Raw genomic sequence first — 19,746 nt, forward strand, 5'->3', positions numbered from 1 at the left:
TCCGCTTTGGAACGCATATCATGCGTTGCTAGGAGACGGGAATGGCTGCTGTCAAAGGCCTAATACAGGGATTCGGCGCTCTAAGGGCCCGGACGTTTCTGCAGCTAGGACACTATGTGACTGGCGGTGTGGCCTCCCTGTCCTCGGTATGTAAAGTGAAGGTGACTTTCGAGCAGCCGAATAATGGCGCCCAGGGCTGAGCACGTGGTTTTACCATTTAAATACAATGACAGCGTGATCCTCAATAACAATCCCAACTTGGAAGATTTGTCTCTAAAATGTCACATTTCCTGTACAGACCATAAGATGTCTGATATATTGTATAAAGATCTGCTAATAATTAATGTTAACTCATATATATTATTATTACATAGTATTTATATAGTGCCAACATATTTAGTGGCGCTGTACAAAGTCCATAGTCATGTGACTAGCTGTCCCTCAAAGCGGCTCACAATCCTCCACCATAGTCATATGTCAATAATAGAGTCTATGGGTACATTTTGGGGGAAGCCAAATGCCATAACTGTGAATTTGGAATGTGGTAGGAATCCGGAATACCCGGAGGAAACCCACACAGACACCGGGAGAACCTGCAAACTCCATGTAGATTTTGTCTCGGCCGACATTCCAACTCTGCAAAGGCCAGAGTGCTAACCACTGAGCCACCATGCTGCCCAATATACCGTGCTATACAACATTTTCCTCCAAGATTGGGTGTAGCAGGGTTAAATATTCTATCTGATTTGTATTAATCCCTGTGACCCCATTGTAGAGATCAATCCCTTGTTGTCACAGGAAAATATTAGGATATTAAAAGTTCTGCTGTTGTCACAGGATAAGGAATGTTAAGTGAAATCTTGCAGCGGGGACACCTTGTAGAGCAGGAGTGTCAAACTCAAATACACAGAGGGCCAAAATTAAAAACTTAGACAAAGTCACGAGCCAAACTTGAAGTTTTCATATGGAAACAAAGGTTTTGCTTCACATTAAATCTGGAACACGCCTATATTAGAGAAATAGCACCGCTACTACAATTCCCTGCGTCTATAAAACAGTCCAATGCGGTGCCACGCATAGGCCGAGAGGCCGCTGGTCTATAGACGCGAGTGATGCAGGGAGTTGTAGTAGCGGCGCTATTTCAATATAGCGACGGGCCAGCTGCAATTCATATTTAGAATTCCTTTGGGGGGCCAAATTTGGCCCTCGGGCCAGAGTTTGACACCCCTGTTGTAGAGCTTCAATCTCATCACAGTGTTCTTCTTGTCTCTGTTTCAAACTTTGTTGCCCCGTAAAGCAAAGTTGCGTGTTCCTGGCTACACGACCCAAAGCTTGATTAAAGCCAGAAGAGATTAGACTTTTTATTTATTTCATATGTTTGTTTTATTCATTATTGCATTTACTAAATAATCCCTCCCGGTTCCAGCTTCCATAGTTTTGGGATAATAGGGGGAGATGAGGGGGCTTCAAGTCTTTGGTAGCTGTTCCCGGAGCCTGTGGTTGGTTTGCAGGACTTTTGTGTACAATAAAGTTCTTCCTACAAAAGTTTATAGGGTGCAAATATGCCAGATCTGTCCACCACCCACAAAAAGCTTCCTGTTTCCTCACCAAGTAGGTTTTGCAATGCTGGAAATTATATATCACACCGTTGACCTGATGACATTTGGCAAATCAAGTCCTGATCATGAGCAATGGAATAACATTGTAGAACACAGTGTTACTTTATTCAGGTTCCCTATACCTTTATATAAAAATCTCCCACATTACCAGAACCAATGTAGCCCCGTCCTATTTCCTCCACCTTGATTCACAGTCAGAGACGGTCAAAACATTAAAACAAAATAATAACGCTTTCTTATCTGTTACCCCCACCCCTCTGTAGCAGTGATTCTTGGTTCAGCCTCCATCATTCCTTAATTTGCCTTCCTCTGTTAATAATAGCTTGCAAAGGAATGAAACTATTCAAATGCCCCTTTTTCTTCCCACAGTCACATGACACATTCCAAAGTCTTTTCACTTGTTGGCAGGAGGCAATGGGCTCCTTCAGTAGTCTTTATCACCGTCTGCTTGATGTATCCAGCACAGGGTGTGAATGTAAGGTGATAGCTAGAGGATCATCAGGTACCCGGCAGCACAGCTAATTTGCAACTATATCTAGATATCAGTTCCCTGCACCCAGAAGTGGGGTCAGCGAGGGACCAGGACTGTGGGCATAAAAGGTAAAAAAAAGGTTAAACTGCTTTCTGATTAGAGGGGGTTTAGAGGGGGATACAATTTAACCATAGATGGGCTTTAACCTAAGCTGTTAGGGTTATGATGAAAATATTTTGACTCTTCTAGGTATGTCTGATTTTTTTATAGTTGCCCCCTGCAGCTTCTCCTCCTACCACTTAGTCAGAAATAATTCATCTTTTTTGCACCAAAAATGCTACTGAACACAGCCTCACCGCATGTAAACAATCAGTGCTAAGGATGTGAAGAGGTATTACTGTTCTATACACAAGCTCAGTGTATTTACTATAATAGTTAATATATAGGGTCTGATTGAATAAAGCTCTCCAAGCTCACCTACACCAATGAGTTTATAAATAGTCATCTATTTGCTAAAAATGATTTGAATTCTGGACCAGATCCATTCCAGGTTTGCTGGATCACCCAGCTTCCCTCATAAAAGTGTATCTTCTCCAGCAATGGAGAGCTTTAATAAATCAGGATCTTAATAGTCTGTCTTTGGGAGATTTTCCTCCTGAACCCAACTGATATTACAGAGCATATGTGTACAAAGTGTGCTAAGATTGTGTATGCAGACGAGTAACTTCTGATCACAGCTTTAGTACTACTGTTTTTCTATTCTGGGGTTGTGTTCAAGAGAAGATTTTTTGCCTATGATATCTTCAAAAGATGCAACCTACACAGCCCCCGGTGTACACCTTCTCTACCTCAATATCCGGTTACATGACAACAACCCTCCCAGGGGAATGCTGTCCACACTTTCCCTTTACAAGTTCAAACCTTGATGTTTACATTGTTAACCATCCATCAGCTGTGAGCATGTTGTTGATGTACACAGTGGAATACCTTCAGAATAAAAAGTCACCAGGTGAAAGAGGTTTGGGGCAGAAGAGGCATGCAAAGTCAGGAATCTTTCCCCAGATTCTGATGACTTTTGGTAACATGGTGTAGAGTCCAGCTGTATGCTCAGCACGGCAGATAATAGACATAGATACCAGAGACAATGTAAATCCTGTGCAATACATCATCAGTGACTACCCAATAACTAAAAAGGTTAATAGTGGTCCTTGAAGAGGTGGCAGCTGCAGGGGGTTTATCAGTGACCCGATCCTGGACATGTCATCAATGGAGGGCTCAGAGAGGTAGGTGTGTTCCATATTCAGAAAATATGCTGTGCATGTTTCCTGATTTATGACAAAAGCTCACCTACACCAATAAGTTTAGTAATAATATTCTGAACCCAAACCTTGGCTGCAGTTCTGCTCACCCAACCTCAAAACAAACACTAAAGGTAAGGCCGTTGTACACACTGTGAGCTATAGATTCTACATCAGCATCATTGTTACGTACTGATTATCTACAATGTTACTTCTACTTAGGCTTGGTCAGATTCACTTTACATCTTCTAATGTCTGTAGCAGCAAGATCCCCCTGCCCAAAGGCTCTCCATTTTCCCACCTAAGGAAAATAAGAGCCCGTTTTATTGGCTTCAGCAGGGAAGCAAACCTGTAAATGCAGGAGCGCAAGACTCAGCTGGAACTTCCAGAAGACATTGCAGTGCTCAACCCAGGAATTTTTTTGAGCCGGGTGGGAAGAAATTGTAGGCGGGTGGCATCCCCTGTATTGTGACCCAACTCTCAATTAGCCACAAAAAACAGCCGGGTGGTTACTGAAAAGTGCCGGGTGGTGCGCCCAGCTAAAAGGGGCTGGGGAGAACACTGCATTGGTAGTGTGAAGCCTCTGACATCTGCCAAAAAATAAATATGTTTTCAGTGGGCAGACACATTAATAGTCAGAACTGGCAGTATGCGGTACATCTGTTCCTAAATAACTATAATATCTCCAGCATAGATGCAAAGTTACACTAAAACAATAAAAGAATACCACTGAGTAAATCAATATCCGAAAAGCACGATATAGGTTAAAAACAGAATTCCATGCTTAGTGTTTGTTTTATCATTTAGCACCACATCTCTTGATTGTTTGTATGTAATATTTTGTAGAAATTGTTCCAAGTATAAGTAAAATATATTATTAATATTTTAAGTATTTTTTTTAAGTACAAATAAGAGTAGCTTTTGTAATGTAATGACATAGACAATTGATATGTTTGTAAGCCAGAAATAGAAATGCCTATTACACAGACAGGGTGGTGATATTGTTATAGTGCATTGCAACAGTACTTGGGGTATAAAGAACCCTTAAATAGCTAAAGTCACCACTGAAATCTGTAGCCATGTTAGCTTTTCTGCAAAATTTGGGTTTAGCACATTTTACACTAGTGTCTTGACGTAAGCGTATTTAAGACATGTGTGTGTTAATGCAATGCACATCAGATATGCTAGTGTACATGTTGCCATTGATTGTTAATGACACCCCACATTTGGGTGCATTGTCATGTAGTTTACTTTAAAAAAAAAAAAAAGCAGTAGGTATCATGTTTGTGTGTGATCAAATAAATGGGATGTCACCTGTAGCATGTTTTATTGCAAAGGTCAATGTGTGTTCGTTTAGTAAAATGGACCGCATTGCTTTAGTGTGTACGAGCCCTTAGTGTCTAATGTTAGTTGAATCTCTTAGGGGGTCTTTTTAGACAGAAGTGAATCTGGCATTCACTGAAACATTCCTTAGTGGTCCATGTGTTTCAATGGCAGTAATTGATTATCCACTAGGAAATGTTTCAGTGAATATCAGATCCATCGCTTTTTAAACAGACGCTGATGGACAGATTTTTTGTCTATGACCAGCCCAGAATAAATGTAATATTTGGCTTATAGTAACACTGTAATTTAGCTGCATGTCTGTAGGTAACATACTGGTATCCACCTAATTTTCAATCCATAATTCATGGTGTTGCGTTCTTTTTAGTCACCAGCATCTCGAGATGAAAAGCTCAAGGACAGACAGGCACAGGTGATGGCTCGTGGCTTGCCAAAACAGAAGCCGATTTCTGGAGTTAAGCATGTTTTGGTTGTAGCTTCAGGAAAGGGAGGCGTTGGAAAGTCCACAACTGCAGGTATATCAAACATCTATATGGAGACCTGGAATATTCTTTGTTTTTCACAAAAAGCAGCATTGTTTAATAAGCATACATCAAGATCACCTTAAAACTTGCACTTTAATTTTATATATCCTCTGTGAATCCAAGACGTCTGCAGGGGAATTCAGGATGGAGAGTGGGAGAAGCACTTCTGGGCCCATGTTGTCATATCTGTTAAATATCAAATTAAATATCAAATATCTGTTAAGGTTTCCATTTCGCTGGTTTTACACTACTTTCCCTGCGCTTTTTTTGAGAACTTAGCTAATCTTTCATCTCATTGACCTTAAGCTAGGTACACACGTGCAATAATTGTCGTTACAAAACAAACGACTAACGATTATTTTGAACGATCGTACTGTGCACAATTCTGTACATGCTGTAACAATACAATCGTCCAAATATAATCCACCAATATTGTACACACGCTAGATACAATCGTTTGAACGATGCAGGAAGTGACGTAAAGGAGAAAGTGTACTGCAGAACCATCCACGATTACTGAACGACCGTACACACAATAGATTGTGAACGATTGTCACGCAATCAGATCCGCCGGGACGGTCGTTTGTTTCCAGCGACAGTCCTCGTTTGTCAGTGTTGTTGGTCAGTCGTGCAACTTTTTTGTTAACAATTATCTTATGAACGGTTGTTAGTCGTTCGTTTTCAACGATAATTATTGCAAGTGCGTACGCAGCTTAAATAAAACAAAAACAACTCTTAGGAGGACACATACAGAAATCTTCATTGTATGCCCCCTACAAATCACATAAAACCTCATTTGACCTGCAGTTATATGGGGGTTTTTTTCATTCCCTAAGTGTCTTTGTAATGCATTCTGTCAACAAACGCTGGATTCACACCTTCCAGTTTTCAGTGGAAAATGCATCAGAGGAAAAAAAAAATCCATAGGTGTGAACTCAGCCTAACACCCATAAAAGCAATCCTCAACACTTTACAGGATGATGCACTTGGCTGCACAAGCAACCTTTGTTTACATTTGTTTTGAAGTGTTGAATTCATTGAAATATTTCATTTTGTTTTCATGTGTTGGATGCATTGATATATTTAATTTTGTTTTCAGTTAATCTGGCCTTGGGAATTGCAGCTGGTGAAGGTGTAAGTATAATTTTTTACATTGTATTTGTGAAGGATTTTAACTAAAACACCAGGCAAAACAAAACGATACATTAACCACCTAGCCGTTAAGCCCGACCTTCGTACGGGCAAAAAAAAAAGGCTAGGATGGTTAACCCCGTATTTTTGTCGCATCCATGCTTACCTGGTCCCGCTGTGCTCATCCAGCGTCGTTTTCGTATTCCAGCGTCGTCCTCCGTCCATCGTCGTCCGTCGGTCTCCCTCTCCAGCATCGGGTGCCAGCGGGACCGGTAAGATGCCGGCCAGCGGAACACAAGATACCGGCCAGCGGAACATAAGATGCCGGTCGGCTTCTTACCTGGTCCCGCTGATCGCCGATGATCCTTCTTCATCCAGCGCCGGGTGTCTTCTGAAGCGAGAAGCCGTCCGGCTGAGAAAAAAATAGCCGGACGGCTTCCCTGCGTGCGTGATGACGTCGGAGCGTGTGCAGGAAATTCAAATTCAAACTCATTCATTCATTTTGTATTGGATTCAATACAAACTCCTGTATTCAATCCAATACAAAACAATTCAAATAAATACAAAGTGTGTAATTGGTAAATTCAAACTGTCATTTTGTATTGGATTGAATACAAACTCCCGTATCCAATCCAATACAAAAAATAAAAAAAATAAAATAAAAGTAAATAACTTGGAAATTCAAATTTATATTTTGTATTTGATTGAATACAAACTCCCGTATCCAATCCAATACAAAAAAAATAAAAGTAAATAACTTGGAAATTCAAATTTTTTTTTTTTTAAATGATTGTGTGTTTCAAACATTTTTTATATTCATAATATCTACTAGAACCCTGTTCGGACATATTTCTGTAAGTTACAGGTCTACAATTAAAAAAAAAAAATTCATGAAAAACAGTGGATCACTTTTGGTACAGAAATCTAGACCTCAGTGTAACGCTCAGGTGGTTAAACCATAAACTTATTTACTTATTAAGGAATAAAAAGAGGGGAAAAGTATTTTTCACAGTTTATGCCAAAGCCTAAATAAATATGAAACAATTTAAAAAAAGAAGAGAGGCTTTTTTGGCATATTTAAATACAGTTTACATAAAGATTGTCCATTGTTTAAAATGAGTAGAATGTCTCGTATCTGATGCGTTTCACCCTTTTGGGCTTCCTCGGGGGATTGAAAGACTTGGTGCTGATGCATGGACTATGAAAACATAATGTCAGTTAATTTCTAATGGCAAGAGAGCACCTGATGATAGTACTACAATAGTTTGGACGATTTTCGCTTGTCTGGACAGCTGCAGCCGACTCTTCGTCAGTGTGTAATTTATAACACAGACATTATCCCTTGCGTCCTTGCATAGACAAGGCAACCGAACTTATGTGAATCACACCAATAGAAATGAACTGTCCTTGAGTTTCCATAGTCCATGCATCAGCACCAAGTCTCTCAATCCCCTGGGGAAGCCCGATAGGGTGAAATGCGTCGGGACCGAGACATGCTACTCATTTGAATGAGAATATATAATGTAATTTGTACTCAGTAGCAATACTACATTATCAGTAAACTGTATTTAAATATGCCAAAAAAGCCTCTCTTCTCTCTTCTTTTTTTGAATTGTTTCAGCCCATAAACGTAGGCATTTTACACAATAAAGCGTACAGCCATACTCCTTGTTTAGAGGAGGGGAAGGTAAACACCATTCAGGTAATTTCTTTTCTTTGTCCCATTGGGGAGGTTTTTTTACTTTCTGTTCTGGAAATGCAAACGAAAGAGAAATAAAGTGTTTACATAGCAAGAGGAGTTCCCCTCTTAAAACAGGTATTCACAACATGTTTTCCTATTAAAAAATTTAAAGCTGTCATCAGGACAAGGGGTGATTTAAAAACTTTGAATTTTCATCTTAATGATTTTGATGAGCATGGCAAAAAACAGGATGAATCCCCTCTATGAAGACAAAGACACCACAATTACATATACACCCAATTTAAACCTACAGTTCTATGTAAGATACTTCAAACAAAATTCCACCAGGCCTAAAAGTGAAAGCCTAAATGTGATTGGTGAGGCCAAGTAGTGAAATTTCCTTACTTTTGGCCAACCCTTTGTGAGTCTCTGTTTTTCTATTCAACAGAAACTATACAGAAATTGGATAAATATAAATCAAGAAAACACTCAGACCAGGACCAGTTTACTTTTCAAAAAGCTCACACCTAATCATACTAAGACCTCCAACACCCAGATGCTTACCTACCTTTTCTTTTACATTGGCAGCCTCTGGTGGTGTTTACTTTGAATTTTGCCTGACTATTATCTGAAATATACTCCATTTCTCAATGCCATGTCATGGTGACTCCCCAATTTAATTTAATGCAGCTGTACTCCTAGTACAGCCACCTATACCTAAATCTCTGGCAAGTCAATACACAGAAGTGGCTAGCACCAGAGAACTCTGACCAATATTGAAAAACACCAGAGCACCACTGTTTAACAGTAGTAAGTAAAAATGGGGGCGGGGGGGTTCAAGGTAAAGAAAGATTAGGGAACTTTTGCTTAAACGTGAACTTGTATGTTAAATAGGACTTTGCACAGGAATGAAAGGTCTTGTGTAATAATTGATGAGCCCGTATGCAATTGCCACATTTACCACAAAAAGTAATATTAAAAAAAAAAAAGCAAATACAATAGAAGTATACAAAAATTGAAAATGTATTTACCATACATCTGACATCAGTTTGGAGAACACAGGCAAGAATGGTGTTCTCAATCTTTATGTAGGTATCCTGGGGTTAATGAGAATTCAAAATCTCTACAGAAGGTTCTTCACAAAGCAGAAGCTTCTTTTGGGATTTCAGATACTATGTTTTCCCAGAATCCCACCATAAGAATCATGGGTTTTTTATTTTCTAGTGTGGAAGCTTGGTGTAGGGCAGTTACTGTATGTTATAAACCTTTTTTTCCATTTTTTTTTAGGAAAATTAGGTGATTTGAAATGAATGGTGGTCCACTAGTCAAATAAAAAATACCTAATCAGTGTAAGGTTAAAATTACAAGACTACTTAAACAACTCCCACTACTCACCAGATATTGTAGCTCAATAAAAGCTTACCTATAATGACTAAAATTTTTGATTGATGTAATAAATGAATGAATGAACATTGTGAGTACTTTCAGTGGATAGTTTTATGTTAGTTGCATAATATAGTTTTTTACATTGCAGAATTAGATATAAAACTTAATTTGTTACATCTAGGTAAATTCAGTGGGATTATTGGATGCTGATGTATATGGACCATCTATTCCCCGAATGATGAATCTGAAGGGAAACCCAGAAGTGACAAGCAGTAAGTTACAAAGCTCTGTTTTGTTTGTTCCAGTTAGGTGCTGTAGATCCTAACATTTCCAAACTAAATTGTGATTACAATATATTTCCTTTTACAGAAAATTTAATGATCCCTCTTGTCAACTATGGAATTAAATGGTAAGAAAATACAGATGATGCCACTGTAATTTATAATAAAAATCTTTGTTTTAAAACTAGAACTCCATGCTAAATTTTTGCAAAGTGAAACATCATCAGTGAAATGATTTTGAAATGAGTGAAACGATAAGATTGCAGCTTGAATTAAAAATCATTTGTTTAACTTCATACTATCATTTCTTCCAATTTCTAAATGACTGCTTCTAAGCTGTGAGTATATTTTAGTGGAAAACAGTTGCAAGTTGTGTGGCAGATTTATCCCAGATCATTCTAAACATGTTACAGTTGGCTTCGAGGACCAGAGGGTTTCAAATGCATGCAAAATGGATAAAAATTGCTGCAAATGAAAAAAGTTCTTTGCACTTGCAATGTTCCTCATTGCGCTGTGAAGTTTCTTAATAAATCGCCCTCTGTCTTCACTTATGTTAAGAGGTTCCAGCCAAAAAGGTTTCTTTTGGATATTTGGACAAGTTTTCAGTGATGCCTGTCTGGGAACTTTCAACACATTATCTTTTGGATAATCGATTAGAGAGTGACACTAGTTACATCAATTTCCCTTTGCTGAATTTGTAATATACAGAGATAATTATATCAGGTGACATTTGAAGCCAAACCTGGCACAGCCATGTCTTTGTTGGCACAGACATGCCTTTTGGGGTTGCTGAAAACTATGAGGCCTGGCAAGATGGTTGAGCAATGTGCCAAAAAATATAAAAAACAGAAAATCTTAATTGAACGTGTCTTTAAATCTGGAGTGTTCTACCTTGACTAACCTTAAAATTAAAAAAAAACATTTTCAGATCCAATATCCTTTTACTTGAAAGTCAAATGCACACATACAGATTGTGACATATTCACTTAAAGTGGACTGTCCACCTAAAAAGCAAGATCTACTGTCAGTGTTCCCTGCTACATCCTCTGCATCGCTACAGCAAAAAAAAAAAAAAAAATGATAAAATTACCTGTAAATGAACCAAATATTAGAGGGCATGTTCTCCTTTACATGGATTTTGTTTCACAATGCCTTGTAGGTTTATTGTAGGTGTGAGAGACAGAATAACAACAAAGGAACCCTCAAAAACCCAGTGCATAAAAGTCAGAGCTTGATGTGCATTGTAATGAGTAAAAATAAATATTTGATCCCCTATCAGCCAGTCTGGAGACAGGCTAGGCCACTCCAGGACCTTCATGTGCTTCTTCTTGAGCCACTCCTTTGTTGCCTTGGCTGTATGTTTTGGGTCATTGTCATGCTGGAATACCCATCCACGACCCATTTTCAATGCCCTGGCCGAGGGAAGGAGGTGCTCACCCAAGATTTGACGGTACATGGCCCCGTCCATTGTCCCTTCGATGCGGTGAAGGTGTCCTGGTCCCTTAGCAGAAAAACACGCCCCAAAGCACAATGTGTCCACCTCCATGTTTGACGGTGGGGATGGTGTTCTTGGGGTCATAGGCAGCATTCCTCCTCCTCCAAACATGGCAAGTTGAGTTGATGTCAAATTTTGGTCTCATCTGACCATACCACTTTCACCCAGTTCTCCTCTGGATCATTCGGATGTTCATTGGCAAACTGCAGACGGGCCTGTACATGTGCTGTCTTGAGCAGGGGGACCTTGCAGGCTCAGCAAGATTTCTGTCCTTCACACTGCAGTGTGTTACCAGTTGTTTTCTTGGTGACTATGTTTCCAGCTTCCCTGAGATCATTGACGAATTCTCCCCGTGTAGTTCTGGGCTGCTTAGTCATTGTTCTCATGATCATTGCAACTCTACGAGGGGAGTTTTATTGTTGAATAACTTTTATGTCACAAGTCTGCCAATAGTATTGTCTTCCTGTTGTTTAAATGTAGCCCTGCCCTGCTACTTTACCCCTGCTTACTGATTTGCTTCATATGATCAGCATGTAGCACTTATTCAGAACCCCTGAGGATTACAGGGATGTAAACAAATACGTTCTAATAGTAATAAACAGCCAATTACTATCTCAGGATATGGCATACAGGAAGCATTCAGAAATGTATGGAAATGAGCCCTTGGTGCAGGTCAAAGGAAGAAGAGCACTTGGCTTAAAGGAATGGCATCATGTGTATGTTTATATGCCAGAACTGTAGAGCAATTGTTGAATGAGCATTTTTAAACTTTTTACTAGAAATCTACATTGTCAGTGATTTAGGTGAAGCTCATCAACTAAAAAAAACTTTTAAGATTGTTTTATTGTTTAAGTAGACATTGTCTATGGAGGGGGGAGAACAGTTGAGCAGCACCCCGCATTACAGATCCATGAACAAAGTCAGGCGACCACTATACACGTGTCAGATTCTCACCTGAGACAAGTCCAGCCATTCGTATCGGGAGTGAATCATCTGCCTGTGTGCATAGCCCTAGTGAAATTTTGTCTTGTAAAAACCATATGCAGAGTTTAGTAGTTTTTGTGCTGTTAGTTTGTTTTCTTCATGCAGTGATTGAATGGGCACTTTTTATGAGCAGTCCCAGTCATGATTAGAGACTGCTAAGAGCAAAATTTTATTGATCTCCAAACCTGAAAACCTTGAATGGAAAGAAATATATGTAATTACTATGCCTTTGTCTGCAGTGTAGTCTCAATAGTTAGTTGAGTATGAAGAAACCATAAACTTTGCAGTTGTAAAATAATCTTTGAGTCATGAGTGCAAACATGTTTTCCGCCATATTTTATCACACAGTACAGCCTGTCCGGTTTGACCACTGTTGCAAAGCTGAACATGACACCTAGGTGTAATTAAATCCCTTTTCAACAGCAAATGCTAGTCCAACATTCATTTAAAGCTTTGTTCTTTTTTCAACAGGATTTATGAATCATACATTTTGTTAAACCGTTTATATCGGATACATTTGGATTAGACCTTTACATTTTTTATTGTGCAGCTCTAAGTGTCAATGTACTTTCCTAAGAACCCACCACCTATAAATGTGCCAATTGTTTTGAACTACCTAAATATACATTTTGCAACTGAACCCTCTTTTACATTTTTTGGATCATTTTTTTCTTTGCTGTGCGTCACCTATCACTCTGGTTTTCAAATAAACATGTAAATAAACCTGTTCAGTCAAAGTTAAACACACTGATTCATTATCATGCTCAAACTGAGATGTACCCACATATTTGCTAAACAGATGCACTCAATACAAGCCTGGTGGAATCAAACACATATTCTGACTCACTAACATATTACTGTATATCCAGAAGAATGATTCATTAGAGCTGTATCAAAGTGTATGTCCCTGAAAGCTTAGAGCTACACAGTCTAATGATTCCTTTGTGTGTGCCCATGCCAGCATGTCAATGGGATTCCTGGTAGAGGAAACGGCTCCTATCGTTTGGAGAGGCCTTATGGTTATGTCTGCTATAGAACGGTTACTAAGACAGGTGAGAGACACTAATAATGAAGTTGTAAACACCAATTAGAAAAGTTTTATCTACATAGTATTTTATGTATCATGTTTTCATTTTACAGGTAGACTGGGGAGAATTGGATTACCTAGTTATAGACATGCCACCTGGAACTGGAGATGTACAGCTGTCTATATCTCAGAACATTCCAATCTCTGGTGAGGATCAGACACAAGATCATTCATTTGTTTTTCCTTTTTCATGAACTGAATGGGCAGTTGGCACCAGCCCAGCCTGCTTCTTTTAGTCAGATTAACCCTGTCTGTACCCATTATGCATGTAGGACAATAGTACTTGGTGCTCCTGGCTCATTCAGCTCACTGGGAGGACTTCCAGCATCGATGATACTGGAGGGCTTACTTGTGCCACATTTAAAGCTACAATACACCTCTCATGTTTATACCCCTTCTCTCAAAACATACCCAAAGAACACAATTACATAGTGAATTTGAGAGCTGCCATTTTAGGCAAATATTTTTTCATTTATCTACTTCAGGTGTTTGCATGGGTTTCTTCTTGGTACTCCAGTTTCCTCCCACATTCCAAAAACATGCAGTTAGGTTAATTGGCTTACCTTGAAAATTGACCTTAGACTGTGTTAATGACATATGGCCATGGTAGGGACATTAGATTGTGAGCCCCTTTGAGGGACAGCTAGTGACATGACTTTGCACACTGTACAGTGCTGCATAATATGTCAGCACTATATAAATATTGTGTAATATTAATAATTTTGAGTTATCATCAGAGCAATAAGTGAAAGGGAAAGCCTCCAGAGTGGCCACATGTTCCAGGGACAATTCATTGGTATGAAAATTTTGTTACAGAGATTTCTTCTTATTTCCTGTTGCATATTAGGACATGTAAGTCGTCTACTAGATTCTATATAATAAGACATATAAGTAATCGTCTAGAGGGATGCAAGGACTATCCCATAGTTTTTAACCCTTCCCTCTAAAACCAAAAAAAGTGTAGATATACACTTTAGGAACTTATCATCAAGTAGGACCTACTCAACCTATTACTGTTGCCTTGCAGATTCTTGTCAATCAACAATAAAATTTACATTTGATGGTCCTTTGTAGATTTCTGTGCTGCTCTAGCTGCTTCTGCCTAACAGAGGGTGAAGGGTATTTGGGGGAACCTCTCTGTATGTGCAGAAATCTCAAACTGGATACAGGTTTTAGCATGCAGAATGGACTCATAATGAAGTATCATACATGCTCCAATTAGGATTTTTTTGATGAGACTGCAGTATCTGTTTAGTTAAATAAGCTCACTGTGTCTTCCTCTCCCCTGACCCTGCATGTTGGTCAGTACATGTTTTCAATAAGTGGGAGTAGGATCTCATTCCAGTCAGTGAGTGGGAGCAAAGTAACTGAATGATTCATCTTCCTAGGCGCTGTGATAGTCTCCACTCCCCAGGACATTGCACTGCTGGATGCTCGCAGAGGGGCTGAAATGTTTCAGAAAGTCAACGTTCCTGTAAGTTTACTTTTGCTTCCTCATAACTATTTTAGTTTGAAGGGTTGATAAATTTATGTAGGAGGAGGGAGGGATCTTACCTCATACCATACTCATCAACTTTTTTTTTAGCTCTGCTGAAAGCTTGTAGCTATCTCATAAAGAGCATCAATTTAATTAGGATTTTATGTTCCTTCCTGCTGCTTTAAAAACTTGTTTGTTTTATGGTATGTTGCTTGGTTATATCCAATGTTTTGGTAAACTTCAGGGCTAATTAATTTTAACAAGACACGAAAGTGAAATGACAGTATCCAATGATAAAAAAGCAGAACTGCAGTGAAATGGCTTCAACACAGAGGTAAATTACAAATGTGTGAAATTAGCCCAAGAATGAATACTTCTGCCTAGGCACTATGTGATTTGTATACCTTTCTACACAGCACAGCCAGGATGGTAGAAAGCACTTTCTTACTTGGAGTTAAGGAATACAGTGCAGTTATCTTTCTGTCTGCAGCCGCTGATTGACTAAGGAATACTCATCAGCACCTTAGTTGCTTATTCTGTTGTCTCCTCCTTGACAGCACATGTTTAATGTTGCCTCCCGCAGTCAGTGTAGAGATGATAGAGCCTGGCATTTAGGCAGATTCAGGTGCTTATGTTAGTTGTGTTTAAAAATACATTTAAAGCCTGAATCCAGGCTCGACCTCCAACCACTTAATTGCCACCCTCCTCACCCAAAGTCCCTTACCCTGATCTTTTGGTGTCATTTAAGTACATTGTGTGTTTTGGGGCTGCAGTCATTTAAGCACTGTCTGGGGGACCATTTTATTTTAAAACATGTATTGCTCAGAGTTTGGCTTCTACAATTGTTAATAGCCAAACACAGATTAAATACATAAAAAGAGCTGATCTACCTGCCTCAGCTATTTCTGTCCATCCAGTCCTGAGATTTAGGTAGTCCTTTCTTCTTCTACATATATAGCTAATTTTCTCCTTTCTATCAGCCTTGAGGTTAGCTTCAGGTTAGGAAATTTGGAATTTGTGGGTGTAGGCAAAAATGAGAATTTGAAGTAGTGATCACTCCCTTTGTGTGCATTATAGTGGTGATAATGTGGTGGACTGCTCATTGTTTTTGTGAAGTTGTGTTAATTTCATGATCATTCAATTGCTATGATATTCAGGTGATCAAATTTATCACTAATAAAATATAAATACAGTTTATCTGCCTTTTGACAGGTGTTGGGTATTGTGCAGAACATGAGTGTTTTTCAATGTCCTAAGTGTAATCATGAAACACACATTTTTGGAGAAGATGGTGCACGACAGCTTGCTTTTTCCATGGGATTGGATATTCTTGGTAAGAATACTGTTGATGTGATTATCTCTAAATTCTAAATGTTAATTTACAAACTTTGACAGGAAGGCAATTTCTGAAATTAAACTTTGAGGTTTGAAGCTCATGGCTGCTTTAAAACAAAATGCAGTAACTGTCCAACTGCAGTACCTTGTAGAATCTAAAGCATCTGTATTACAAATAAATTCTTTAATCCATTTTATTCCCAAACCCAAATTGTACAAGGGCTGTGACTTCTTTACTGCACCATATCTAGTACTAAGGCTTACCCCCTAACTTTAAACTGTCAGTTGCTAAAGTCCCTTCAGCTCTTTCTAGATAGATAGATAGATATAGGGGGATCATCCCTGTGTTCTCATATTTATGTTAGTTTTAATGTTAGTGCTATTTGGAAATGTAAGTATACCCTTTGCCTCAAATGCTGATATTGCCCTCTTGTACTTTTCCCAAACCACAGTCTTTGGTTTGCACCAAGTTTTCTATAATTATGGCCAAGCAATGTTTCTATTCATGTTTTTAATGCATTTTAATACCAACTTGCAACAAATGCTCAGGGATTCCACAGTAAAAAATGTTTAGGGTTCTTGGGGACTCCAAGCACGAAACAGCAGCTCTTGGACTGAACTGGCTGAGCTGGTAAGTATTGGATTAATTAGCAGTCGATTGAAATCTTTTCTACTTGTAAATTAATATATTTATTGTGAAATGATTCATCTAAAACATTTTGGCAATTATTTTAAATTTTTTGACAGACTTGTAGGCATCCACAGCCTTCTTTCTATAAGATTTTTATGATCTTGTCATGATTTAATGTACATCGCTGCGTAATATGTTGGCACTATATAATTCCTGTTTAAGATTAATAATAATAATGACACCCGAGGTTTTAATAGTACCAGAATAGACCCCTGGAAGGTCCTAATCATTGACACCTAATATGGAACAGTGAATTTGGGAAAAGATAGAATAGGGGAAAGAATTTTATTTTTTACTACCCAACATGGAATGCCTTATTGTAATTTCAAAGTATTAAAATGGATGATAAATGTCCCACATTCTCATTAGTTTAAATTATAGGAATTAATATACAAAGCTACAGCTATAGTATCACAATTTTATGCTTCAAAATACGGACAAGATGTTTCTGAATGTTTTTAGAGTTTTCTGACTGTACCCACATACAAAATATGCACAAACATATATTTTAATTTTTTATAAGTTGTCCCATAAGTGTTTAGGTTTCATCTCTGATACATAAAGTCAAATACCAGTCTGTCAGCATTACACCTACTTGCATTGCAATTGATGACTTATGTTTGTTGGATTAGGTGACATCCCTCTGCATATTAACATTCGAGAAACTTGTGACCTGGGAAAGCCAGTAGTGGTGTCTGCTCCTGAGAGTAGAGAGGTGAGTACTTACTTAGTACTTAGGGTACCAAGAATGCACAAGGTTCAAGGTTCTAGTTTTTTTTTTTTTTAAACTCCTTGGTGCTAATTAATAAACAGTAGTGTTTTTTCTCTAAATTACCCCCTGGTTATACTGATTCCATGGGCACAGAGTTATTTTTAGACTTGAGAGGGCGATCAGATGTATAGTCATGATTTGATCACCTTTGTGCTAAAGTTCCTGTGCAGAGCAAATACACGTTTATGAGAAGGAGGGAAGATTCTCTAGTAGCTAATAATTATTCTGTTTGTTTTTTTCTTACATAGTAAATGGAACATCTCCTCCAAGAGCAGTTAGTCTGCTCGGTCAGAGACATTATATTGTTAAATGAAGCAGCATTTATTGCTCTGATAATAATAATTTCACCTAAAGTTTAGTCTAAGTGGGCCTGAGTAGCTCCACCCGCTAGTCCCAAGTTCCCTACAAGACACAGTGATGATGTAGAGTCTGGTTGATGAAACCATGCAATAATCAAGGGAGCCAGCATCCAAAACATCCAGAAGTTTGTCAGATGCAGGAGATGCTTTAGAAGCAGTAGAGAGTTAGGATCACTGGTGCATACTTAAAAGCAAGAGGCCAGTTTTCTTGATCTTAAATGTTTATGAAGTTATATGAATTTGAATATAATTGTTGGCTATAAGGTGAATAAACAGACTACATGCCTCTCTACAATATAGGCATTGGTAAGATTAGTGCAGGAATGTTGGTTGAAAGAATGGAAATATTTACTGCATCTTTTATTTATGTTTTTAGGCCAAGGCATATGTGAATATTGCTAAAGAAATAATTAAGAGAATTTGCTAAGTTGGTGCAACTTAATCGGGAGCATGAAAGAAAACCATGGTACCAGTTCTACAGAACTGAAGGGTCTGATGAGCATCCACTGGCCTGTATAGTGGAATGAACACAGAACAGGGCACTTCAGAAGAGGATACCTGGTTTATTCAGATGTAAAGTTGCTGTGGAGAAAAATCTTTACTGAGCAACAAGTTTGTGTTGTAAAGAGGCCTTATAAGACATTTGGATTGTACATTGGTTACAACCTGTATTTATATATAAAATATACTGTATGTGTCCATTATTTCCTGGTTTTGAATCTTGGAAGCACATAAATTAAATTTCTAAACTATTTATTCTTCCAACTTGAGTTGATCTTTCTTTGCTACCTGCTTGTGTGTACGGTTATATTAGTTGCCTAATCCTTTGATATTCAGATCTGTAAAACTAAAACAACTCAGATTAAAAGAAAATAGTCATATATTTAGCATTTTATTTCCCGATAAATAAATACAAATATAAATGCGAATACAAAATAAAAAAAGTAGTTTTTGGAAAATCAACAGCATTGACCCCACCATCCAGAATTCATTCAGGGCCAGATTTATCATTTTTCTCCTTTTAATGTCATCCCCATTCTATTTTAGGATTGTGTCTTTCCGATTATCTGTTCTATCACACCAACACAATCTGGCATCTATGGACTTCATGTAAACATTACATTGTAACAGTGTTTCTCACCCATGCTGGTCATGTTTTTAGAGTTTGCTTTCATGTTCCACTGGCAAACCTATTTTTACTATTGGCTCCAGTGAATAATCCAGTTGATTTATTTAAGATTAATTCTAGATGTGTTTCCTGGAAATTTGAGGACTAATGTTGAGACGCACTACTATATTCCACCAACAAAAATGCATAAACTCTGCAACAATGGGATGTCATCTGCACTGCACTCACTGTGCCTGATTTATGAAAGCTCTCCAAGGCTGTGGAGGATACACTTTTAGCAGTGAACCTGTGTGATCCATAAAATCTGCAAAGAACCTGGTCTAACAAATAGCAAATGACTTGAAATCCATTACAGGTTTGCTGGATCATCCAAATTCACTGATAAAAGTGTATCCTCCCCAGCCTTGGAGAGCTTTAATAAATCAGGCTCATTGACAAGGAAAATGTCTAGAACCTTTCCTTTTACTTGTTGATGTGTAGGATTGTATTATTGACTGTTGTGGATGGCTGCAGCCCTGGGCATATTTCATTAGCACAGTATTTTTTAGCAGGGATTTAAAAACGCACATATTCATCATTGTAACTGTAAGAACCTTTGATGAATATCATAGCATATAGATCAGTGTGAACAGCCAAAATTTGTGAAATAGAAGTAAGGGGATATAAGGGCTGGATTGCATT

At 38.4% G+C, this 19,746-nt stretch overlaps 1 protein-coding gene and 1 long non-coding RNA gene across 2 annotated transcripts in view; one reads left to right on the forward strand and one right to left on the reverse strand.

Moving 5' to 3' along the window:
- Positions 1 to 2: 2 nt before the first annotated feature.
- On the forward strand, positions 3 to 18,690 carry NUBPL (NUBP iron-sulfur cluster assembly factor, mitochondrial). Its single transcript, XM_072427496.1, has 11 exons — positions 3 to 146; positions 5,101 to 5,248; positions 6,357 to 6,391; positions 9,637 to 9,727; positions 9,825 to 9,864; positions 13,177 to 13,267; positions 13,356 to 13,449; positions 14,691 to 14,776; positions 15,992 to 16,112; positions 17,438 to 17,520; positions 18,313 to 18,690. Exons 1-11 carry the CDS (start codon positions 42 to 44, stop codon positions 18,361 to 18,363), a joined length of 945 nt encoding a protein of 314 aa, XP_072283597.1. The 5' UTR covers positions 3 to 41; the 3' UTR covers positions 18,364 to 18,690.
- Positions 5,241 to 19,746, reverse strand: part of LOC140341658 (uncharacterized) — a 48,774-nt gene continuing 34,268 nt past the window's right edge. Inside the window, exon 4 of the long non-coding RNA XR_011922926.1 lies at positions 5,241 to 5,443. This is a non-coding gene — a long non-coding RNA (uncharacterized lncRNA). The remainder of the gene's footprint in view (positions 5,444 to 19,746) is intronic.

Source organism: Pyxicephalus adspersus, chromosome 12 (genome assembly GCF_032062135.1).
Source record: "Pyxicephalus adspersus chromosome 12, UCB_Pads_2.0, whole genome shotgun sequence".
Lineage (NCBI taxonomy): Eukaryota > Metazoa > Chordata > Amphibia > Anura > Pyxicephalidae > Pyxicephalus > Pyxicephalus adspersus.

Coding starts and splice junctions, on each gene's coding strand:
- NUBPL (XM_072427496.1), top strand. CDS start 42: ATGGCTGCTGTCAAAGGCCTAATACAGGGATTCGGCGCTCTAAGGGCC. Junction 147..5,100: donor GTGTGGCCTCCCTGTCCTCG/GTATGTAAAGTG, acceptor CGTTCTTTTTAG/TCACCAGCATCTCGAGATGA. Junction 16,113..17,437: donor CATGGGATTGGATATTCTTG/GTAAGAATACTG, acceptor TTGTTGGATTAG/GTGACATCCCTCTGCATATT.